Consider the following 24,953-nt stretch of genomic DNA (forward strand, 5'->3'; position numbering starts at 1 on the left):
CCCGCCCGGCCGTGTGTGTGCTGAGTGTGGGGATACCCCGCCTGGCCGTGTGTGTGCTGAGTGTGGGGATACCCCGCCCGGCCGTGTGTGTGCTGCGCCTGGTGACACCCTGCCTGGCCGCGTGTGTGCTGAGTGTGGGAACACCCTACCCGGCCGCGTGTGCTGAGTGTGGGGACACCCCGCCTGGCCGCGTGTGCTGAGTGTGGGGACACCCCGCCTGGCTGCCTGTGTGCGAGGCATCTCGGACCTCTATGGCGGATGTGTCATGCTTCCCAGGCCATTGGCTTTGTTCTGTGGCCTGCTTCTAGAATCTGGGTTTCTGGAGACATCCAGGAATGTCTTATAGCCCACTTGTGGGGCTCCAAACACCCTCCTGGGGACTGAGGGGAAGTCAGCAGAAAGACGGCAGACCTGAGCAAGTGGATGAGGTTAAGTGGTGAGGGGACCCCCGGGTCACCTGGAGGAGCCTGATGCTCACGTGGGTCCTTGGAGGTGGGCTGAGGCTGCCGCCCTCCTCCGGGAAGTGGGTGCCTAGATGGAGGTTTGCTGGGAGCGGCTCCTTGGAATCTGCGTGTGCTCCTCCCTGGGTGGGACAGCTCTGGAAAGCAACTCCACGAGGCCTGCTCCCTTTTCTCCAGGCGCCACTTCCGTATTCCCTGGAACGTGGCTGTGCGCCAGGCTGTCTCCATGCCTGGCAACTGGTTAATTTTTAAAGGCTTTTTGCGGAGCCTCTGCACTGTGACTGGAGGGAGAGGGGGCTCCCCTGGCCCTCCAGGCCCATCCAGAGGCTTGTTGGTGGGAGGGTCATTGGTGGGAAAAGAGCTGCTGGCTTTTGGGTTACAGTAGAGACTCTGGAGCCAGTCTGGGGAGTCCCTGAGCCTCCTGTGTCCCGGTGCAGCAGGCAGGACCAGAGGCCTGCTTAGGGCTTCATTCCTGATGTCTCATCCCTTCCAGGAGATACAGACCTGTGGCTAGATCTTTAAATGTCAGAGTGGGAAGGGCCCCTCCAGACTGCTTCTTCAACACATCCTATTAATCACCTGCTGTGTACCAGGCCCTACACTCGGTGCTGAGGGTGAGGGGTGGGGAGGAAGCAGAGTGAACAGAACTGATGCGGACCTGCCTGTCTAGAGGTTGCATATCCTGCAAATACAATCACGAGACTGCTATGATAAGTGGGGAGGGAGGGTGCCCAGCTTGCTCCCGGAGCTCACAGGGGAGCCTGATCCTGTGCGGGTGCAGATTCACTGAACTGAGGCCTGGACGGCGAGGAGGAGTTGAGGAGTTGGCCGGGTGAACTTTTGCACACTTTCTACTTTGACAGTGAGGCTCTTTCTGCAAAGCGCTGCTGTGGGATCCTGGCGTGGAAGGCAGGCAGCAGCAGGGCTCCCTGGGTGTGGAAGTGTTGCCTTGGAGTTCTGCCCTCAGGCCTGCCCCTGGCACAGTGTTGAACTGCTAAAGTGCATGGTTTTAAAAATTGCTTCTCTGTGGTTCATGCCTTAATTTTCAGATGGCGCAGCTGAGGCCCAGAGAGGGCACGCCTTGCCCGGAATGCACAGTGATCATGCGTGGCCCCTGGGCTCTGAGCTTTCCGTCCACACCGCCTCTGTTTATCCTTGCCTCTGAGCCAAACTCCATTAGCCTGGCTACTGGTTCAGTTTTTAGGGGTACAAATCCTTCCTCTCCCTGCTTTTCTTCCCCTAACCGGGATCCTCCTTCTGCAGCCACAAGGGGGGTGATCTGCACCCCAGCATCCTCGCCTTGAGTTCTGCTCCAGGACTGAGAGCAATTAGGAGTGTCAGGCGCTGGCACTGGCCACAAATTAGCTGGATTTATCGAGCTCCCTATGCTGCCCAACCATCCTCCCTCCTCTGTCCACTGCCGGCCCTGCTCCCCACATCTCCCCCTTCCCAGAGATAAAACATGACAGCAAGGAGAGGGCAGAATGGTCACTGCCTCAGGAGGTCACGAGGAGGTAACAGTGCACAATTTTCATGGTTCCAGGGTGGCTTTGTCCAACTGCTCTTCATTACTGCACGCGGTGAGATCAGTTTTATTAAGATTGTAAGGCTTGGAAGAGGGACACCGTTAACTACTTGCTGGAAAAATAGATTTGTTTTTTCTTGCAGGGGGTGTCTGTGGTTCTCCCCCTGCTTCCCTCTCCGCTTTTTCCCTCCCTCTCATCTGCCTTCTTTCCTTTGCACTCATGCCTGACCCACTATAGTTGAGAGCCGAGTGCACATGTCTGTGAGGTGGGGAAGCTGCCATCTTTCTTTACCTTCCCGGATTGTGTTTAATATCTGAGCCCTGCAGGGAGGTTAGAGTCATTCATTACTGCATTTGTGGAACACCCGCAAAAAACAAGGTGCTTGTGACCAAATGTCAGCCTCTCCTGTCACGGAGCTGTGCATGGTTTTTTCATGTGTTTGCATCTAGAACAGGGACTGGCACATAGTAGGTGCTCAGTAAATGTTTATTGACTGATTGAAGATGTGGAGGATATGTGTCTGATGTGGTTCCAGCATTTAGGGAGCTCACTGCTGACCAGGGCCTAGGGAGCAGACACCTGGAGTGAGGTCACCCTGAAGGTGGCCCCATAGGGAGTACCATCTTACAACATGAGTACCATCCTCATTTTCTGGGTGAGGAAACAGTCTCAGAAGTACAAGCAACCAAGGTCTTGCACAAAAATGGACTTGAACTCAGGTCCTAAATCTCTAAAGAAGAGACACTGTTGTCACTGCTCAGGGACCCCTCTGTCTGGTGAGGAATAAGCAGATGACCCTGTGCCCTAGGGACTCTGGGGGGCTCTTGCTGGACACAGTCCATAGCAGAGACCCTCAGTGGGAAGCCCCAGGCTGCACTAGCCCTCCAAGGAGTATTGTTTAGCCCATACTATTTTCTTTTTTTTGAGACGGAGTCTCGCACTGTCACCTGGGCTGTAGTGCAATGGTACAGTCTTGGCTCACTGCAACCTCCGCCTCCCGGGTTCATGCAATTCTCCTGCCTCAGCCTCCCGAGTAGCTGGGATTTCAGGTGCACACCACCACACTGGCTAATTTTTTGTATTTTTAGTAGAGACGGGGTTTCACTATGTTGACCAGATTAGTCTCGAATTCCTGACCTCATGATCTACCCGCCTCGGCTCCCAAAGTGCTGGGATTACAGGCATGAGCCATGGATTTCCTTCTTAAAAAAGAAAGCAGCAGGTGTGTTTGCACCGCTGACCATCTAGAGGAGTTGAGTCCCTTCCCTGCAGGGGCTTCTGTGCGTTCCCTCCACACCCCATTTGCCTGTACGCTCATTTGTGTAATTTGTGTGGTGGTGGTGGGGGAACTGGAGTTGAGAGCTTCTCTCCACTGGTTATCTGAGTGACTGAGGGGACAGTCTAAGCCTTCGGAGCCTCAGTTTTGCCCTCTGTAAAATAGGCTTGGTGGTAACGTTTCCCTTAGGACGGTCAGGGGTCATGAGACGAAGGTCTCATGAATTGGAAGGTCTGGCCTGAAGGAGGTGATTGCCATCACACTGCTAATCCTTTAGGTTCTAGATTTCCTGACAACTGAAGATATGTTCTCTGGAAGGTTCTAGTCATTTCCTGGACCTTTGCAGAGGGTTGTCCTGTATCCAATCCCTCATGGCCAGCCAGGATGGAGCAGCGCAGCGAGGCTTGTGCAATGCAGCTGAGGTCAGGTTCAGTGTTTCCGACGGGCCTTCGCTTGAAATTCTGTCCACAGAGCCATGGGCACTAACGGGGACACCGGGGCTCCCCAGACAGCCTTCCAGAAGTTGCTTCCTTATTTAAGAAGCCGAACTTGGGCAGCAAATTATGTGTTAAAATATTTGCCTAGAGCTCTGCTGCCAAGGGGACCCTTTAGGCTGAGTGTTAAATGTTACCCCGCTGCCTGCACTGCAAATATTTTAAACCTGAAGATCAATAATGGCTGCCTCGTGGAATTTGGGGCCAGCAATGGATGCACAAGCCCAGTGTGGAATTGGGATGTGTGGGCTCCTTGCCCAGCCCTGGCCACACCCCTCCCGGGGCCCGCTTGAGAGAGTATTCATGGAGGAGAGCGCTCTTCTCTGTGGGCAGGGCCCATGCCAACACTGAGTAGCGGCTAAGCCAGAGCTTTGACCTGGCGCCCAGGTTCAGAAAAGGCATCTTGCCCTCGGGAACATGTTTTCAGCAAACCTGCAGGCTGTGAGGGTGTAGGATGTATTTTACTTACAAAAAATAAATGTCGGCCGGGTGCAGTGGCTCACTTCTGTAATCCCAGCACTTTGGGAGGCTGAGGTGGGATTACTTGAGGCTGGGAGTTTGAGGCTAGCCTAGACAACATAGCAAAACCCCATCTCTACAAAAATTTTAAAAATTACCTGGTTCTGGTGGTGCACCTGTAGTCCTAACTGCTTGGGACACTGAGGTGGGAGGATTGCTTGAGCCCAGGAGTTCTAGGCTGTGGTGAGCCGAGATCGCATCACTGCACTCCAGCCTGGATGACAGACCAAGACCCTGTCTCAGAAAAAAACCCAAAAAACAAAAAACCCATGTTGCTCCAGGGTAAGGCCTTGGCAATGGTAGGTGTCTTCCTGAACTGTTTTTCCCTCTGCTACCTACAGGGGGTGGGCACAGGAACAATGGGCTTGTGAATTGCAAGCCGAGCACACCCTTTCACAGAGGAGGTGACTCGCACCTTTACTTGGGGTTGCACAATCTAGGAAGAGGAGGATTCGCACTTGGACCCAGGACTTTCCTCTCCTAGTTGAGAGGATTTTTTTTTTTCCTTTTGGTCTTCATGGACATTTTCGTGCCTTGCAGGAGGGCCTGTGGCCCGACATTTCTCGTCCTCCTGCAGCCTCAGACGCGTGCCAGACCCCTCCAGGTTTGACGCCTCCAACTCTTGTCTGCATGAGATGCTGCACGTGTTGCTTTGAATCATAATGCAGCAGCAAGACAGTGCTCACCAGCTTCCATTGTCTCGAGCTGTCCCGTGAGCCAAGCATCAGGTTTTGTATATATCACCTTATTAAAATAATGTGACTTAATTAAACCAGTCCCAGAGGGGGCAAGTGACTTGTTCATGGTCCCCCAGCTGCTAAATGGTGGAATGTGGATTTGAACCCAGAGAGGCTGGCCTCAGAGCCTGTAATTCTTTTCTGTTTTTTCTCTGTCATCCCCGACAGTCCCTAGAATGTGCATCCAGCCATCTGCTGCTTGTGTGTGTCGTTACTTAATGACTGCCTTTATTTCGACAACTTGGTGCCATCAGCCCCACTGCACTCTTCTACCCTAGTGTCCTGATGGCTCCTGTACAGTTGGGTTCTCTGGTAACCTCTGGGTGTGCCTAGAACGTGCCGGCTGGTGGTTTTGCTTTCTGTGGTGGTGAATGGTGTGGTCTCCCATTCAAATCTGATTGGGAGAAGAATTAAGAGGTAGAGAAGCCATCCCAGGGCTTGCTGACCCCACTGACTCCACTGCCTACCCACCCAGCACCGTTCCTGGCTCTCTCACTGCTTTCTCAGCTCCACTGGTCTCCCTCTCCCCCACACCCTTCCTCCTCCCAACCATCCCTGCTCTGCTCTGGCCTCCCCTATCCCCTTGAAACCCCACAAGGCTCCTGTAACCTCTGATGTGGAGCTGAGCTGCGTGCCAGTCCATGGTGGCCATGCATTCAGGTGAGCCCCACCTCCACCCTGTGAGGTCGGAGAGGATGGGGTTCATGATATTCAGGCTCCTTATGGGCCTATGAGGAAGCAGAGGCTCAGGCAAGGGACGTGCCTCGGCCAAGGTCACTCATGGCTGAGGGGTACTCGAGCTAAGATTGGAACCTGGGTCCCTGACCAGCCCCAGCCCAGGATGCTGGCCCTTACTGCTTAGCGTATCCTCTCGGGCATTCATTTATTCATCTATTCATTCATTCACCCACCCCATATTTATTAAGCATCTTTTCTGTGCCAGCCTTTGTGTAGGCCTTGAGGCTGCCAAGATAAATAGGGTCGGGAGCACGCTTTATGTTGTAGCAAATGTGCTTGTGTTTTGCCTGGCACACAGTAGGCACTTAATAAGTATTTGTGGAATGAATGAAGGAAAGAATGGGCGAATGTGTGTGTGGTTGTTGACCCGGGTCTGTCTCTCACCTCTCAAGCTCTGCCCTGGGTCTCTCTTTGTTGGGTGCATGGGAGCAGCTCCCGGCTTCCTGCCTCCATGTTGTATACTTGGCCACGAGGCTCCAGAGGTGGGACCCCTGCTGGTCCCTGGGAGGTTCTCAGGGTGCCCAGGGCTTCGTGCTGGCTAGCTGACTCCCAGGACACCAGGGTGAGGAAGAGTCATCCTTCTTGGAGAGTTTTTTTTTTATTTGTGTGCTGGCCAGGGGCGGAGAGGGAAGGGACACTCGTTGGCTGATCCTCTCCTAGCTGGCCCTTGGGAAAGAGCGGCCCTGGCGGTGCTGGCTCATGACCTCACGAAGCCCTGCTGAGAAGGTAGGAAATGTCCTCTTCTTAGACCTGGCAGCCTGTGGGCGTTCTGGTCCCCTGGGGCCTCTCCCTGTTCCCCTTTTCCTGGCAGTGGACCCAGCCAGCTGTCCCCTGCCCCGTGATTTCGCAGGCATTCCCTTTCTGCCTTTCCACGTAGTGGTTAAGAGTCAGGATCAGCCGGGTGCAGTGGCTCACGCCTGTAATCGGGAGGCCAAGGAGCGTGGATCACCAGAGGTCAGGAGTTCGAGACCAATCTGGCCAACCAACATGGCAAAACCCTGTCTCTACTAAAAATACAAAAATTAGCTGGTGGGACATGCCTGTAATCCCAGCTACTCGGAAGCTGAGGCAGGAGAATCACTGGAACCTGGGAGGTGGAGGTTGCAGTGAGCTGAGATTGCGCTGCTGCACTCCAGACTGGGTGACAGAGTGAGACTGTTTAAAAAAACAAAAGAGTCAGAATCTAGAATCAGAAGGTCTGGGTACAAATCCTGCTCTGCCCTTCCTGGCACGTGCTTTGCATGAGCTCCTGAGCCTTGGCTTTTTTCCTCATTGACAAAGTGGGCGAGTTCATTGCACCTACCTGCAGAGTGGGGGTATCCATCGTACCTAGCGCATATGGTCTCTGTGCCCATTGAAATGGGGTGATGTGAATGTAAAATGGTACCAGGAGATGCTTATACAGTGCTCAGCTTCCCCTTGGGGTGTAGAAGCGGCTGTGCCACCTTCCTCGGTCCCTGGCAAGGCCTCTGCTGCCCCTTCCCTCCAGGGGGCATGAGGCCAGCTCTCTTGCTGCATAGGATTTCTGCAGGGTCCGCTGTCTGCTGTCAACGTCATCATCTTGAATGCAAGCCCTTTCTTAAGAGCAGTATCTCAGCGGCATGGGAAAATTCACTACTTTTACTTTATTTTTTGAGACTCTTGCTCTGTTATCCAGGCTGGAGTGCAGTGGTGCGAACGTGGCTCACTGCAGAATGAGTTGGGCTGAATCGATCCTCCTGTCTCAGCCTCCCAAGTAGCTAGGACCACAGGCGTGCACCACCATTCCTGGCTAATTTTAAAAATTTTTGTAAAGATAGGGCCTCACTGTGTTGCCTGGGCTGGTCTCAAACTCAAGAGAGCCTCCTGCCTCAGGCTTCTAAACTGCTAGGATTACAGCACTTACGTGAGCCGCTGAGACTGGCCTGAAAATTCACTACTTTCTAATGAAACATGATAAAGGTTCGATTTTGTTATTGCTCATAAAAAGTCCTCCAAGTCCATATCTTGGGTTCAGGGAAGCTGAGTTTGGGTGGGTGTGGTGTAGTGGTATTTCCTGGTGTGTGGGTGTACCCTCTTCCTCCTGGCTGCAGGAAGAAGCTGGCAGGACAGGGCAACCCCATCGTATGTGAAGTTGAGCCATTTGAGATTGCCAGTCTTTAACTTTTTTGACCTAAAAAGATGGCCCCTTTATATGGTTCAATCTAATACTTATCATCAGACAATAAACTGCACTGTGGCCCCTTTCCCTCCTTCTGCCTCCACCTGTGTGGGTTTCAGAGACCTGCTTTTTTGAAACCAATCAATTCATTCACCTATCCATTCATTCAACATTTAATGAGCCCCTACTATGTGTCCATCTGTGTGCCAGGGGTGGGAGAGGTGGCACTGAGCTAAAATAGACACAGCTCCTGCCCTCATGGAACTTATCATCTGGTACAGAGGGAGAAGGTCGGCTATCCATTGCTGTGTAACAAACCGTCCCAAAATGTAATGGCCTGAAGCAACAATTTATTACTACTTCTCACAGTACTATGAGCTAACTGGGTTCAGCTGGCAGTCTCACTGGGCGTTTCTTGCACAGTTGCAGCTGCATGGGATTTGGGGCTGCTGTCATGCAAAGCCTCCTTGGGATGGGATGTCCAAGATGGCACGCTCCCATGGCTGAAGCTGGTGCTGGAAACTGGGAGCTGTTGACTGGAGCCCCATGCACTCTCTCTCCACGTGGCTCGGGCTTTATATAGTATGGCAGCTGGGCTCCAACGGGGAGTGTCCCAGGAGACGCGGTGGGGAAGCTGCAAGCCTCCTTCTGACCTAGCCTCAGAAGTCTGGAACAGTACTTCGGTTGCATTCTATTGGTCAAGGAGCCACTGAGGCTGGCCAGCCCCGAGGGGGACTGTGGAGGAGAATTCGGTCCCTCCTTATGGTGGGGGAGTCAAGGTCTCCCTGCAGAAGGGCAAGTGGGGTGAGAGATGTTGCTATGGCCGTCTGTGGAAATACAGCCTGCCACAGCGAGGTAGAGTAGACAGATTAGCACACAAAGCATGAGGGCGTATGATGCTGGGTGCTCTGACTGCAAAGGGAAGCGAGCCCTGGGGAAAGAGTAATGGGGCCCCGAGTTCCCTGGATGCCCAGGCTTGTAGGGATCCTGGGGAGCTGCGTGAAGATTTAACGGAAATCTTCCTGCCAAAGACTGGGAGTGGGAAGTCCTGAACCAAGGAGACTTGGCAGTTTATGGGGTTGAAAGGTACCTGCAAGGCTGTGGAGATAGGTCAGAAGCGACATTGCTGAACCGAAGGAGCCATGACCGGGATCCTACATGGGACTTTGAAGGGATTTACAAACACCCCAACACCTGGCTCTGGTGTTCATTGTGTCTTGCTGTGAGGAAACCATGTAGTACAGTGGTTAAGAGTCACATGCAGTGGGCTGGAAACCTGGCCCCGCCACTTCCCTGTGGCGTCACTTCCCAGAGCTCCGCTTTCCTCACCTGTAAAATGGGAATATGATGGCATAAACTCGTAAGATGCCTGCACTTGATGAAGCATTGAGTGCTTAATTCATGGGCAAAAGGATCCAGGTGCACACATCAGAAAACAGTTGTCCATCGTAGAAAGCGTGGGCTCTGGGAGGTTGGGAATCTTGTCAGCTGGACGGACAGGTTGGTGTTCACAGCACCAGGTTGGTTTGTGTCCCGTGCATGTGGCCCTGAGGGAGAGGCCCCTGATTTGAAGTCCGTTTGGCTGGGGCCTTCCCTGAGCGGGCTGTCTACATGCTGCTGCAGGCGTCCCCCAGGAGGACAGGGGAGGAGCATGAGGAAAAGGAGCTGTTTTCGGGAAGCGCCCCCAGCCCCGGAGGCCTCTGAAGAAAAGCATTGAGCTGTTGGCCTTCTCCTCGGCCTGCTGAAGTTGCGTCGTTGGGCTCCAGGGTGACTGGAGGAACCAGTGGGTCAATTGCATTTCTAGCCCAGGTCGTAGAAATGAGCCAGCACTTGTGATGGGACTCACCTGGCAGGGCAGGTGTTGGGCCTCTGGGCTCTGCCTTCTCTGAGTTTGCCCAGGTGATGTCCAGGGACCTGTTGGGGGAAGGGTCTGGGGCTGGATGGGGCAGCACGCAGGACAGGCAGGGCTGGGTTGGAGGAGTAGGGAAGGCCCAATCATTCCATCCCCAGGGCTTACTGAGCAACTGATCAGGTGGGCCTGGAAAAGAGGAACCTCAGAGCCTCCAGGTAGGACTGATGTCCTCGGAGCTCCCTGTTCTCAGAACTCCCGCCTCCTGGGCCTTGGAGAAGTTCAGGCTCCAACAGGCCCTGGGACTTCTGGAAAGGTGTGCTGCTTAATGAACACATGAACGTGCAGATTCGATCCTGGCATGGCTTTGGGTGGCCTTGCAGAGGCTCAGCTTTGTCATCTGCAAGTGGAAAAATAACACCATTTATTCTCTTGTCTTAAGGTGAGGTTCAGAAACTCCTGGGCATGAAAGTGCCTTGCAAGAGACAAACCCTGCCTGGGGCGGAGGCCTTCCTGTTCTCCAGCGCCTGATTCTGCTGAATCAGCAGAGGGGCCCTTGGGGCGTCAGGGACGTCCTGCTCCCCAAAACTTCCTCAGGCCCCTGAGTCTTCCCTCTCTGGCATCGCCTTCCTGAGGATCAGGCTGGCTGACCTCTTGACCCCCTGGGAGCTGGAGGATAAGTTCCGAGCGTTTGTGTGGCCTGAGCTTGCCTCTGTGTCCATCCCTTTCTGCACAGCCACCCTCCCTTCCCATTAGTAGCCGGCCGTAGGGGAGGTGACAGCTGCTTAAAACAGATTTATACTCTTGGATGACTTTATGGGTTTTTGCCTTATAAAAACCTGAGAGTTGACATTCTGATTTATCTACTCCCGAGTCAACAGGATGTACCAGATTTAAAGAGATCAAATGCACTGTGATGTTTGTGGTTCCAGTTGTGGATTAGATGAGCTATTATAGAAAGTGCTGCCAAGTAAATACGGCAAAAAAAAATAACGAGGGGATAATTTAAATATGTCTATTAAATTGTGTGTTAAGTAAAGTAGCACAAGTGTGGTGCTGATTGTGACTTACTATCTGGAGAGTCGGTGTAGTAGATAAAGCCAGAATTATGGCTCTTTTATTTTCCCCTTCTACAGACATTTTTTTATTATTATTAAGAAAAGACTGTAAACGAGGAATTTCAGAGACGGGTGCTTGACTGTGTAACCATGGTTGTGTGATGACTTATAATATCGAAGGCTCCAAATGATATTTCTCATTGCTTTGCTTTCTATTTCTTGCCCTCGCCACAGCGGCAGATCAGATTCCCTGAGATAAATATGCTGCCTGGTTTTAATGGGATTTCTGTATTGCCGGGAGTTGGCGCATTCTGATAATAAAAGAACCTAAAAACTGTATGTCCCTTAATTGGTAAGAAGAGAGATGTTTTGATGGGCCACAAATGGAAACATTGATTTTTACTGCCTCTGTGCAGTTCCAGGCGGTGTGTCATGCAATGTTCCCCGCCTTGGAAGGAAGCAGCTGGCTCTCCGATGAGCTGATTTGTGTTCCCAGGTTCTTGATGTCAGGTGCTTGGAAGGGCATGTTCTATGCAGACGGGAGAAACAGAGCCCTTATAACATTATCTGTTTGCAAATTGAAATATTCGTAGGACTGTGATTTCCACCTTGAATTGAATGCATTCTTTGCTTTGTGTCTCTCTTTCTTGCTTCGGCGCCCAGCCCTCGGGGGTTTACAGGTTGTGCACTGAGCCTTTTCCTGTAACTGTGATGTTGCATGTACACACATGTAAGCACAAGTGCACATGCACACACTTTTGCATATGCATGTATGTTTTCAAAAACACCTTTATGCATAATTGGATCTCTTTCTTTGATTTAAATCAGCACTGCTAGTTTCTGGATGGGTAGATCCGTTTTCCAGTATGGGCTATGGGAAGAAACAACACACACTTCTATTTTCCAATCCAAGTGTCTCTGCATTTTTTTTTTTTTTTTTGAGACAGTGTTTCACTCTTTGTCATCCAGGCTGGAGTGCAGTGGCACGATCTTGGCTCACTGCAACCTCTGCCTCCTGGTTTCAGCAGTTCTCCTGTCTCAGCCTGCTGAGTAGCTGGGATTACAGGCGTCTGCCACCACACTCGGCTAATGTTTGTATTTTTTTAGTAGAGATGGGGTTTCACCATGTTGGCCAGGCTCATCTTGAACGTCTGACCTCAGGTGATCCGCCCCCCTCGGCCTTCCAAAGTGCTGGGATGCTTCCAAAGTGCTCACAGGTGTGAGCCATTGTACCCGGCCAGATCTCTGCATTTTAACAGGCAAATTTTATCCATTGACATTTATTAGGATTACTGATATATTCTGTGCATGATATTTACCATGCTGCTTTTGCACTTACGTTTACAAGTTCTTGCTGTGTCTTATTAATCTGTAAGATTGGGGCTGTGCTCCATTTCCCACAGTTGTGCAGGGAAGTGAACTAGACCAGGAATCACGACGTTGAGCTGAGCCTCTATAGGGTGCTGGGAGTGTTGCTTCTTCTGGCTGGATGCCAGGTACCTTACCTGTGAGATGGGAATAACAAAGCTGTTCCTCTCTGCAGGGGGTGGACCATATGATCCCTTGAGCCTTGAGTTTAGGATGTGCAAGGCTGTGAAATGGGGCTGTGCATGTATAATGGTGGCTTTGGAGAAGCACCGAACACAGCACAAATGCAAGGCATCATCATGGTCACGAATTTGCTTTTCCTTGTAGATTAGCCACTCTCTGCGCAGTGCTAAGCATAGTTGCTGTATTAGTTTAAAGAAATCAGCCAGATCATTTCAACACTGATTCTCGCTCTCTAGGCCAGTACGAGGTCACAGGTGAGGGGTTAAACACACTGTTTATTTTATTATATATTTTTTAGAGGTAGGGTCCAGGCCCAGGCTGGAGTGCAGTGGCATCATCATAGTTCTCCGTAACCTCGAACTCCTGGTCTCCAGCAATCCTCCTGAGTAGCTAGAACTACAGGCACACACCACCATGCCAGGCTAATTAAAAAAATTTTTTTGTAGAGATAGAGTCTTGCTATATTGCCCAGGCTGGTCTCGAATGCTAGGTCTTAAGCACTCTTCCCACCTTGGTCTCTCAGAGTGCTAGGATTGTAGGTGTGAGCTCCCATGCCCAGCCTGGATGCATTTCAAGCTTGAGATTCCACCATCCATGGTTCTTCAAACGTTTGCTTCCTTTATTTCATAGTTGGACATATTTGCAAAGCACTGAGCCAATGTCCCTGCCCTGGGAGGCCTGTTGTGTGGAAGGTGAACTTGGCTAAGAGATCTCCTGACTCTAAATTGCAAGGCTGTGGGGAAAGCTAAAAGTCTAGTTGTGTTAGGAACAGCTGATGGAGGCTCTAAAAAGGTGTGTAACAGAATTGGGTTTTTAGGAGACAAAATACTAAGGTTTTTCACCTCTCTGGTGGGTCACGACCCCAGCATCCGTGCACAGAGTGGAGATGACAGGAAACCCCCTAGAAGATTTGCACCAAGAATTAAAGAATCTAGTTGAGAATTACGGCGCCACATGCTACAAAAAACCCCATCTATTAATATACTGAGAGGTGTCAAGGATAATGGACCCCGGGAGGTAGAGTAATTAAATGTATCTTAATAAATGCCGGGCGATTCTTTTAAAACCCTTTCCCAAGACCCCATCAGCTGACATGGACTGTATTCTTCCTGTTGGCAGGAGGCCTAGAAGGAGAGTCAGAGTGCGATCGGAAAACCAGCCGTGCGCTGGAAGACAGGAACAGCGTGACAAGTCAAGAGGAGAGAAATGAGGATGATGAAGACATGGAGGATGAATCAATTTACACCTGCGATCAATGTCAGCAGGACTTCGAGTCTCTGGCAGACCTGACGGACCACCGGGCCCACCGCTGTCCTGGAGGTAATGCAAAACAGCCCCGGGACTCTGACAGGTGGTTACACGGGTAATTGGACATAGCAACAGCTTGAAGCCTCAAGTGAGATTAAAGAATTAATAATGTAATTTTACAGTTAATGTCATTTTATTGTGGTGTCTTGGGTACCCTGTATCCGCCTTTTAAATACAATTAAAAATAAAAGCAACAGCTTTCCGGCAGGCAGGAATTAGATGGTGATACTCTGTCCTGGCACCCCCTCCCCGCAAACTGTGCTCTAGTACTCAGGCGATGAGCTGGTGGATCTGCACCCTGAATTTCTGGAAGGCCTTTTGGAAACCCAGCAATTAAGAGGTTGTTAGTGCAAAGTTAAGCAGCTTAAGTGTGGAAAGCTGCGTAAAGGAGTAAGCTCTGAGGCAGGGCTTGTGATGGGATGAGGAGACTTTCAAAGGCCAAGGACAGCCTGTGAGAAAGGGAGCAGGTTCCGCCTCTGTGCTTGACCTCACGCTTCTCTAGAGTAGGAGGAGAAGGGTAGCTGAGAGCTCCTTCTGCTAGATTTGACTGGAGCTCTGTTCTCCATTGTCAGTGTCTTGGAGAGGGTGCGTGAGACCAGCTTTATAGGAGCTACTGAAGACTTCAGGAGTAGTATGTGTATATGTGTGTTTGTCTGGGGTGATTGGGGTGGGGGTGGGAACCAGAGGGCCTGTGCATTCCCTGGGATGTGGCAGCCATGCTACAGGAATTGACACATTTCTGGGCTCTGAGATCTGCAGAGGGAGTTCATAGCATCTGTGTTCCTTACACAGCCTTCCTGAGCTACCTTCCTCCATCATGGTTGTTGATGAAACTCCTTGGATGCTGGTTTGTGGGAGAGAGCCTGAAACCTCAGGCCAGCATTCTAAAGGGAACCCATCACCTGTTTAGGGGAACATTTACTGGCAGGGATTAGATTGGCACCCAGATTTCTCACTTTTTCTACTCCTCATGTCATCTTGGAATTTTGAAACTAAGTGTGTGGGGAACTGCTATGATTTGCCCTCTAGTGACACCTGTGCCTGCACAGCTCTGGCTAGACCAAGTCCCCATCTCAACCTCTGGAGGGAACATATATTTAAAAAAAATAATAGTAGTAATAATAATAGACCTAAGAGGAATCTTATAGTTTTCGCCATTTTGGAATCTAGTAATCCAAACCCTAGTAATTTGGAATTTGTGATATTTCAACCAGAGGCAGAGGTGATGGTTAATTTTCAATTCTAAATCAGAATTGGAAGGGACCTATGGGGTTAGCTTTTTAAGTCTCCTCACTTCCCCAAGAAAGAGAGGGAAAGGTGATTGCTTGGCCAAGGTCACACAGCTCTTTGGTGGCCAACCTAGGACCTCCTCTGGACCCTGGGCTATTGACCCTCATCCTACTTGAGGAATAATATTATAGATGTTGGTATATTTTTTGATTTAGCCAAGAATTGATGTGGAATCTTAACTATAACAGAATGAAATATTGCCACTTACTTTAAAAACAATCAACAAATTGATCTAATGACAGGTTATTCTCTTTATTTTCTAAATGCAAGGGAACAGGTCATTCTGTGTAGTTGTTAGAGTGGGGCCACAGGCCCTCTGCTAAGCTGTGCTTTCTTAAGTCTCTGCAGCCCTTAGAGGCTGCGCCTTCCTCCGGTCCTTCAAATCAAGGAGATTCTCCTGTCTTTCAGTCTCTTTTTTTTTTTTTTTTTTTTTTTTTTTTTTTTTTTTTTTTTGAGATGGAGTCTTGCTCCGTGGCAGAGACTGGAGTGCAGTGGCGCAACCCCAGCTTACTACAACCTCCGCCTCCCGGGTTCAAGTGATTCTTCCGCCTCAACCTCCCGAGTAGCTGGGATTACAGGTACCTGCCATCATGCCGAGCTAATTGTTGTATTTTTGTAGAGACAGGGTTTTACCATGTTGGTCAGGCTGATTTTGAACTCCTGACCTCAGGTGATCCGCCTACCTCGACTTGCCAAAGTGCTGGGATTACAGGCGTGAGCCACGCCCAGGCTCGGTCTCACTTTTAAGAATGGTGGCATTTCTAGGTGGAGAAAGGAAACTGGGAAACTGGGCTGTATGTGGGGGTCTGAGCCGAAAATAAGAACTGGGAGCTAACTGTGCTTTGGTCCTGAGAAGGAGCCTTCTCCCAGTGGCAGACCTTTCTCTCAGCCTCTGACTCTGGCTGAAATCCACGGCAGCCCTGTTTGCAGGGTCCCCAGCTTGTCCTTATTGATGCTGGTTGTATCTGCCAACACTCTGGCCCTAACAGGACCCTCCTAACGACCTCCATGGGGATGCAAGAGCTAGGAATACCCCAAACCCTGGCGCTTCGGAAGGGAGGCAGAAATTCCTTGAAAGAGTTAGGAAACAACCTTGCCTAAGAGCATCCCTGAGAAACTCATTACCTCCTGGTAAAGGCGTGACCCAAGCCTGGGATAGTTTCCTAGACGTGTGAGGAGTTATCTTCTCCCAGGTCTAGGGTTCTTAGGATTACCCAAGGATGGGATAAGACACCGGGAATTGCGTTATGTATTATTCAAAACAGTTCCTACCGGGAATGCTTTCACACCCTTCCATTGTGCAGTGATTTTCGAACTGTGTTCCCAGAGGCATCTCAGGGCTATGGTGTGGTGTGTTTGGGGGATAGGAGGTGAGTACTGGGGCCTGTCAGATGAGGGGACTCTGATGTCCAGTCCAGTCAGAATGATTCACCATAAAACTCTGTTTTATACCTGGGGCTTTAGCAGAAGATGCTGTTTGAAAATTGGCCTCTGGTTTAAAGGTTTGGAAGTGATATGAACATGCAGTTGCAGGCTTCCCCTGGCCATGGGTCTGCTGGATGCACACCGCTGGTCACTCGATAGAAGTCACCAACCCCACAATGCACTAGGCACTGTGCTAGGGATGCTATGGGTGGACGTTGCTGCCCTTGTGGCGTGGACGCTCTGGAGGAGAGATGGGCACTTGACAGCCCAACAGACACCGTGTCTGAGAGGGCCATGCTGGGCACAGGCTGGGCAGGCCACGGTGCCCTGCAGATGTTTGTGGGGGAACCAGAGGGTCTGCCAGCTGGGCCTAGGGCAGAGGGTCTGCTCTTAGGAATTGTCACCTGGGGCGTGAACAACCCTCCCCCTCACAGGGGCTGTCACTGCTGGCATGTGGAGCAGCACGTGCCTCCCCAATGGGTGTGTCCTGGCAGGGTCAGCCCTTGCCAGCTGTTGGCCTTCTGGGGAGAATGCTGTGTGGTGGGGTGGTGGGGTGTGTTTTGTGGATGGTGACCGTGAATGTGGCTCTTCCTAAAAGCTGCTTCTGCAGAGTGAGCACTTGACTCTCTTTCTGTGGCAGTTGGGGTGGTGGTGAGGGGGAGATTGGGGGCAGCATTTTGCTCCTTCAGAGTCTGGGAGACTAGCTGTGGTGGGGTTTGGGGTTTTCTGAGGTGAGGGGATGCTCATCCCTCAGGGGTAGGAGAGGAGCCTCATGCCAGAATGGCCACGATGGAAGCCCCCCAACCCCAACCTGGGGCCCAGCCCCTGAACTAAGGAGCCCTCATGTCCAGTTGGGAGCTTGAGAAGGCACCTCGCCTGCTGTTCCTCAGCAGGAGCGACATACGGGGCCCATGAGCTGTTGAAGCATGGGCTTTAAGATCTCAGATAGCTCCATCAAGTCCTGTTCTTCTCTCCCTCTCTCATTTGTGTCTGAGGAGAAACCAACCTTAAACCCATAAGGTATCAGACATTGCATTTTTATGACACAGACTGAAAAGAGCAGAAATCCAGTCCTCTCCATTCATTCTCCAGCCCTGACGTCTGTTTGATCTTTCTTTGTTCCTCTCCAGCCCCTGGCCATGGGATGCCACACGTTTGCATGCTTGGGGTTGTGAGCACACACGTTTTCATGGTCTGCGTTTGTCATGTGACGTGTTATGAGCGGGTTCCCATGTTGTTACCTGGTCTTCGCCATTTTTCTTTCTTTTTTTTTGGTGGGGGGCAGATCTCTGTCTTTTAAATAGCAGTGCTCAAGGGCCGAAAGCTTGGGTTGCAGGCAGTGCATTCATACCCTATGGAAATATTAAATTTAGACTAAGATGTCTGTAGATGAGGCTTTTTGCAATGGTGTAGATAAAGGCCAACTTGGTAAGTGTGATGGGCTTGTCTGTTTCTAGTGGAGACATCATTTGTGGCCACCAAATCAGGAGATGGCAAACGATTTGGTGGCTGTCTGAACTGCCGAGGACGGGAAGTCCCTGTCAGTTCAGGTCTCACTGATTCAAATCGCACTGGAACAAATAACATGACAACTTGTGAAGTGTTGGCCAAGCAAATTTCGTTCTCGAAGCTGTAGCAGGGAGCGTTATTGTCATCTAGGAGCCAGGAGGACTTGCACTGCTTTAGGAAGTTTCTCTGGGAACTGCCTGGGGTACCGTAGAAGGAGATGTGAAAGGTTTGGTTCGCCCATGGGCTGATCGTGTTTTTTATGTGCTCACTGAAGCCAGTCACCTGTGGGCCTGTAGTCCGGATTTATCGCTTCCTGGTACAAATACTCCCTTTTAAAGATATTGCGATCTAGGCTGACTGCCGCTTTGGCCTGAATTAAGAGGCTGGCTGCTGGAGGCCGTGTGGGAGCTCCCAGTGCACTGTCATGCTTGAGACCTGACTTTCCTCGTGCCGTTCCTCCGAGTGGCCGCAGTGGCTGTCAGCAGCGGTCTGTGCTGTGCCAGTCCTGGAACGTGCCAGCCCAGGTCTCCAGGGCTGGAGCACTTGACAGCTTTTGGGGTCCTTGACCTCTTTGCTAAAGGGACTGCTGGCCTGATTTGGCTTTTTGTTGTAGGCAGTAAGACTGTAGGCTCCAGGCACTTGCCTTGGAATAGAAATCGCCTTCAGGACTAGTTTGGAGCTCAGCATGGGTGTCTTGCCTTCAGCTCCATTCCCCGATCTCTGACTTGGGCCAGGCTCCTGGCGGGCCATAAGGAGGTGGGTCTGAAGCAGATGGGGTGCGTGCTGTCCTCCCGGGGCTGGCGGTCTTGTGCGGGGGACAAATGTGTGAGCAGGTGTTACATCCTCCACACGGCAGCGAGGGCTGTAGTCCTGACATTCTTTGTATTTTCAGTGCCTACTGCCCACCAGGCACTATGGGACTCTGCCTGGAACACACACCCTGCAGCCCTCCTTGCTGGCCCTCTGCAGCCCCCATGCCCACACAGTCCAGGGTGCTCATCCCTTTCTGTAATTGTCTTTTACCCACCTCCTTTCCTACTATTAAGCTTCATGAGAACACCAGCCATGCCTGTTTTGTTCCTTGTTATGTTCTAGCCCAGTGCTGGAATAGAATCCAACATGCTTGTTGAATGAATGAGTCATCTGGCCTAGTCTTTATAACAATCACCTTTGGTGGCCAAAACACTGTCTTCATTTTTTTAATTAATTAGTTTTTTAAGAGACAAGAGTCTTGTTCTGTTGCCAAGGCTGGAGTGCAGTGGTGCCATTTGTGGCTCACCGCAGCCTTGACTTCCTGTGCTCAAGCAATCCTCCTGCCTCAGCCTCCTGAGCTAGGACTACAGGCGTGCCCCGCCACGCCTGGCTCATTTTAAATTTTTTTGTACAGACGAGGTCTTGCTATGTTACCTAGGTTGGTCATGACCTTCTGGCCTCAGGCAATCCTCCTGCGTGTGCCTCCCAAAACTAGGCACTATTTTCCAGCATTTGTTCTCATTTTGCTATTGGGTGACTGAGGTTCAGGGAGCTGGAGGATCTTGCTCAAGGTTACAGATCTTGTCGGTAAAGGCAAGCTCCGAGGTTGGAACAGCTTGCCTGTGCTTGAGAACACAGACTGGGGACTGTGAGCAATTTCAAACTAAACTCCAGATGGCTTTTTTGAATGCTCAACTTCCAGAAAAACGAGAGGGGGACTTTGTTCAAATAGCAACAGCAAAAATGTGTTCCTGGTGGGTTAATTTTGCGGCCCCCCTTTCCGCTGTCCCTTCCTGAGGACTGGGACCAAAGAGTGTTTCCCTGGCCCCTGTGAAAGGTAGGCCCTCCTTTTCTGGCAAAGGTGAAATGCTGCTATGTAACAAGCGGGGTGGAAAGTTAATTACACCCTGGTTTGTTCAGCTGTGGCCAGAGCGACCTGTGGGCCCCAATTACAGGGCTGGGGCTGTGTGGAGCTGGCACCTTTGCCAGCCACGCTGCTGTCTGCCGGCTGGCCAGCGCCTGCCTTTGTGTGCCGGCTCAGGCCCCTTTCTTGTTCCAACAGCGTGAGGGGCTCCTTGCCTTACTGACTTGTGGCGCCCCTCGAGCTGGCTCTGTTTGGGCCGTGCAGCGTGGGGCTGGGACCAGGGCCAGGCACTGTGCTGCCTGATACACAGTGCAGGGTGTGAGCTCCTTCTGCCCACAGGGAGCAGCGTGGGGCCCTGGTGTCAGCTGACTTCACACAGTGTAAAAGGCCTAGGGGAAGCCAGGTGCAGTGGCTCACTCCTGTAATCCCAGCACTTTGGGAGGCCGAGGCAGGCATATCATCACCTGAGGTTGGGAGTTCGACACCAGCCTGACCAACATGGAGAAACCCTCTCTCTACAAACAATACAAAATTAGCCGGGCTTGGTGGCATATGCCTGTAATCCTAGCTACTTGGGAGGTTGAGGCAGGAGAATCGGTTGAACCTGGGAAGCAAAGGTTGTGGTGCCGCTTGGGCAACAAAAGCAAAACTCCATCTCAAAAAAGGCCTGGGGGCTTGAGCACAATTGATATTCCCGCCCCCTCCCCCCCCACCATTAAGAGTTTTCTTGCATGGAGACAGCTTCCAGTTAGAAAACACAGAGCAAGAAATGGTCCTGCTTATGTCAGCCACAAAATATATAAAAACCAGGCAGCAAACCCAGTAAGAAACATTCAAACCAGATAGAGAGGATGGACAAACAAAATCAGTTTACAGGGGTTGGGGAACACAAAAGAGATCTTATTCTTGTGGAAAGATTTAGTATCATAAATATGTCAGTTTCCTCTAAATGAACCTATTGGCTTAATGTTAGCCAATGAAAGCAATGGTAGGATTGTTTAGAAATGGATGCGCTGAATCTAAAGTTCACAAGAAAAAGCGGGCATGGAGGCATCGGAAAGAATCTTCTGGAAAATGAACGGTGAGTGGGGACAGGAACCAGCTCAGATTGCTCTGGAGCAGAAAGGATTCAGAGTGGTGTGAAATAGAAATGGACTCAAATACAACTGGAAAGCTAGCATATGAGAAGGATCTCTCAGCAGCTGGGATTAGGATGAGGAGGTGGCCATCATGCAAAAAGGGAGTTGGATCCCTCCTTCACTCCTGACACCAAACTCAATCCCAAATGGATCAGGAATCTGAACGTAAAAATAAAACTTAAAAATACTAAGAGAAAACAGAGAGCTTTTAAATACTTTAATTCAATAGTATCAGAGTGAGAAAGGCCTTTCTAAATATAACCCCAATGTCAGAAGCTGTAAAACGAAAAGTCAAAACATTCAACTACATAAGAATTAAAAAATTCTGCATTATGAAAACCACAATAAATCAAGCCAGGGACACATATCACAGGCAACAGATATTTTCCTTAATGTGTAAGGAGCTCCTACAAATGTTAAGAAAATAGCCAATAAATCAACATGAAAAACATGGCAAAGGCTGGGTGGAGGCACAGCCAAGCCTGCTTGAGATGCCTGGCCCTCCCCAAGGTCTGCGCTGTCTCTGATTGGCTGGTGCCGCACTGGTGGTTAGATATTTTGAGTATCTCCCATGTGTAAACTACAGAAATGGACAGCAATGGAACCAGAGGAAGAAATACTACTGGGATCCTAAACATTTAAAAAATATTTAGAACCCTGTTTATAGTAAGGGAACTTCAAATTTAAACCATAAGGAAATACCATTTTAAAAATCCCAGAATGGCAAAGATCAAAAAGCTTGCCAACACCATCTCACTGGTGGGGGTATGTTCCCTGATGTCCAGGCTTGGGGTCTTATTCTCTTCCCTCTCTGCAGGATTGCCTTGGCCTGTGGCCAGAACACATAGTAAGTGTGCAAGAAATGTTTGATTTCGTGGCTAAGGAGGCTACAGCCCTCCTGCAAGGCAAAGCGGTGTTGGGTACAATAAGGAAAGTGGAAGTGCCGTGGATAAAGTGCTTTAGGATATGAGATAGAAAAAACAGAGGTTCTGGACATCGTAGTTCCTCAATTAATGTATTATCAGAAGGGCACGTTTAAAGATGGAAGAGATGGTTCATTCATTCAACAAGTGTTTCTTTAGTGTGTACCATTAGCAGGAACCCTCTGGGCTCTAGAGATGCAGAGGCTATTATAAAAGGTAGCTCAGTGGAGAAGCTGTTCACTTCCCAAAAGGATGCTTCGACTTGTTGATGAAGTACCGTGGTGCCTCCTTCTCTAGTGTCTTTAAGAGGGGCTTTGGTGAACAGAGAGGTTACTCCCCATAGCTCTCAGGAAGCTGCTGACCTGCTAGCAGGCTTCCACTTGGGAGGGAAGTGAATGGGCAGAGTGGACCCCCACCAGTCTGGGTCTGCTTGGCTGGTGGCACATGTGGAAACCTTCCCTAAGTCGCCTGTCCCTTGCCCTCTGATGGTTCCTGATGGGGAACCATCAGGAGGCAGCTGGGGAACCAGCAGGCTGCATAGAGGGTGGTTCTGAGCCTTGGCTCGGACGGCTGTGCCTGAGTTCTTTCCTGGTGGCGATGTGGTGGTGGTGGGGTCTTGTTTCTCAGTTGCTGACCTTTTTATTCACCGCCTGTGAAGTCCACAGCTTGCAGAACATCCCTCCCTCAACCCGATGACAGAGCGAATGCTGCTATCACACTGTTGGACCTATAAGTCTCTCCAAAATTGGATGACAAATCTAACAATATAGAAGTCAGGGTTGAGGTGGGAAGAGTCTGGGTCTCTTTTGTTTTCGGTGGGAAAAAAGGCATAGACTATGTGTCTATGTGTCTGCCGTCTGTGTGTCTTTCTGAAGGTTTTGAGGACTCTCCAAAGTGGAGGACGTTTGTTTCTTTCCTACCCAGCCTGCTTGACCACCTTCACGATTTTCTGAACATTGAGCTTCTTGGGTTCTTTGGTTTCCAAGGTGGGCCAGAGTGGGATCCGGTGCGTCTGGCATCAAGGGTGTTGCTGCTGCACGCTGCCCTGGGGATGAGCATGGGGGTGGATTCTGGAGATGGTTCTGGAGGGGGGAGGTGGCTGTGCTGTTCCTCCCAGGTGCAGCCCCAGTTTCTGCTACCTTCCTGGAGCCACTAAAGCTTCTGTTGTCTTCCTGGGCCCAGCATGGACACGAAGCTGGCCTTGAGGCTGGTTGTACATGTGTTCCTGGTGTGGTCTGGGTTCAGCCTGCTGTCATCCATTTCATCTTGGAAGTTTCCAGAGGGCGCCTGTCAGCAGGCAGTGACACAGACCTGCTGTGTGTCCGCGGCCATGCATGCGTGTGTGTGGCTGTTCATTTGTTCCCATCAATGGAAATGTATAGCCTAGCTGGAAGATGAAGTTGCTGTGATCCTTTTGGCTGCCACCACATAGTAGGTCCTCAGTTAATGTGCTGTCTGCACAGAGGTTTGACTCAAATTGACAAGCAGAAAATAGAGGATTCATTGGTTCCGGGTGTAAGGCTGGCTTTGAGCCTGGTCCTCCAGGGCTTCCAGAGATACTGCCCCAAGTCTGTCTCCATGAATCCCATCACCATGTATACATCAGCAGAGGTGCCCTCAGCACCTCCAGGCTCCACCTTAACTCAGCAGTGACGATGGAACGAGCAGCCTCTTACCATTGCCATGGTAGAAGTCCCGAGGTTGACTTTGTAGAACGGCCAGGACCAAGACTCATCCCTGGCAACATTGGCTATCAATTGATAACCAATACTTTTGCTTTTATAGTGTCTAGTCAGGTAATCTTAGAATTTTGGGGAGGCAGAGTCCTTGGTGTCCTTATCCTCAAAATCTTTTTTGGATTGAATATGGTTGAAGGAGTGGCAGAACCAGTCTCTCAAACACAATCAGGGCACTGCTTGGACCAGCCTCCTTAGGGAGGTAGGACTTGTCCCAGGTCACACAGGAAGGTGGTGGCTTAGTCAACACCCCCTGAGGTTATCTGCTAACTGCTGGTGGAGCGGGGAAATGCAGCTCCCAGGATGGATAGGGGACTAGCGCGGCCTGCTGGGCACCCGTGTTCTCTGGCGGGAGGTGCCCGCATGTGTGCAGCTCCTGCTTGGCTCATGGGTACTTCTGGGGATACCACATCCAGCTCACCACCTTTGAGGTCTCCGGACCCACAGACTTCACACTGTTTGCAGTAGACCTTTACTTTGTTTGTTTCCTGTAGAAGAGTGACGTTGACCCTTGAATTCTAACAAACTTCACAGAATTTGTGCCCCCCCCTTGGGTGTTCCACAAGCCCTGGCCCCCCTGAACCTCTGCCCCTTTACCCTCGGGGGGCAGTGCTCTGGGAGGTGGAGGGTGGGGTAATGGTGTATCAAGCCCTCGAGGCATCCACCAGCAGCTTGGCCCCCACAACATTATGTACAGGCCTCAGGCCAGGTTGGAGAGAGACTGGGCAGCCAGCAGGTGAGTCGGGCCTTGGGCCTGAGTGGCCCAGGTGCCCAGATGGTGCTGAGAGGCGACTCTGAAATCAGCCAGCTATGTTGAACCTCTCCCGTGCATTCCTGAGAAACCCAATATATCAGTTCACTTTCACACTGCTGTGAAGAACTATCTGAGAGTGGGTAATTAATGAAGAAAAGAGGGTTAATTGACTCTCATTTCCTCAGGCTGTACAGGCAGCATGGCTGGAGGCCTCAGGAAACTTACAATCAAGGCGGAAGGTGAAGGGGTAGCAAGGACGTCAAAGCATGGTGAATCAGGAGAGGGCGTGAGGGGGAGGTGCTACACACTTTTAAACAACCACAGCTTGTGAGAACTCACTCACTGTCATGAGCACAGCAAGGGGGAAATCTGTCCCCAGGATCTAATCACCAGTCACCAGGCCCCTTCACCAACATTGGGAATTACAATTCCACATGAGATTTGGGTGGGGACACAGCCAGACTCTATCACCCAAGTGTTACCAAAAAACCACATCATCTACCATCAGCTAGAGGGAGAAAGAGGGATGCAGCTACCTATTCTTTTTTTTCTTTTTATCTTGACTCACTGCAACCTCCACCTCCCGAGTTCGAGCAATTCTCTGCCTCAGCCTCCTGAGTAGCTGAGATTATAGGTGCCCGCCACCACCTTGGCTAATTTTTTTTTTTTTTTTTTTTTTTTTT

General features: G+C 50.7%; 1 protein-coding gene across 1 annotated transcript in view; it reads left to right on the forward strand.

Annotated features, from left to right (window-relative positions):
• Nucleotides 1-24,953, forward strand: part of ZNF423 (zinc finger protein 423) — a 360,445-nt gene that overhangs the window by 110,748 nt on the left and 224,744 nt on the right. The window contains exon 3 of the mRNA XM_017530167.2: nucleotides 13,469-13,669. Within this exon, the coding sequence (XP_017385656.1) occupies nucleotides 13,469-13,669 (201 nt within the window). The remainder of the gene's footprint in view (nucleotides 1-13,468; nucleotides 13,670-24,953) is intronic.

Source organism: Cebus imitator, unplaced genomic scaffold (genome assembly GCF_001604975.1).
Source record: "Cebus imitator isolate Cc_AM_T3 unplaced genomic scaffold, Cebus_imitator-1.0 Scaffold63, whole genome shotgun sequence".
NCBI lineage: Eukaryota > Metazoa > Chordata > Mammalia > Primates > Cebidae > Cebus > Cebus imitator.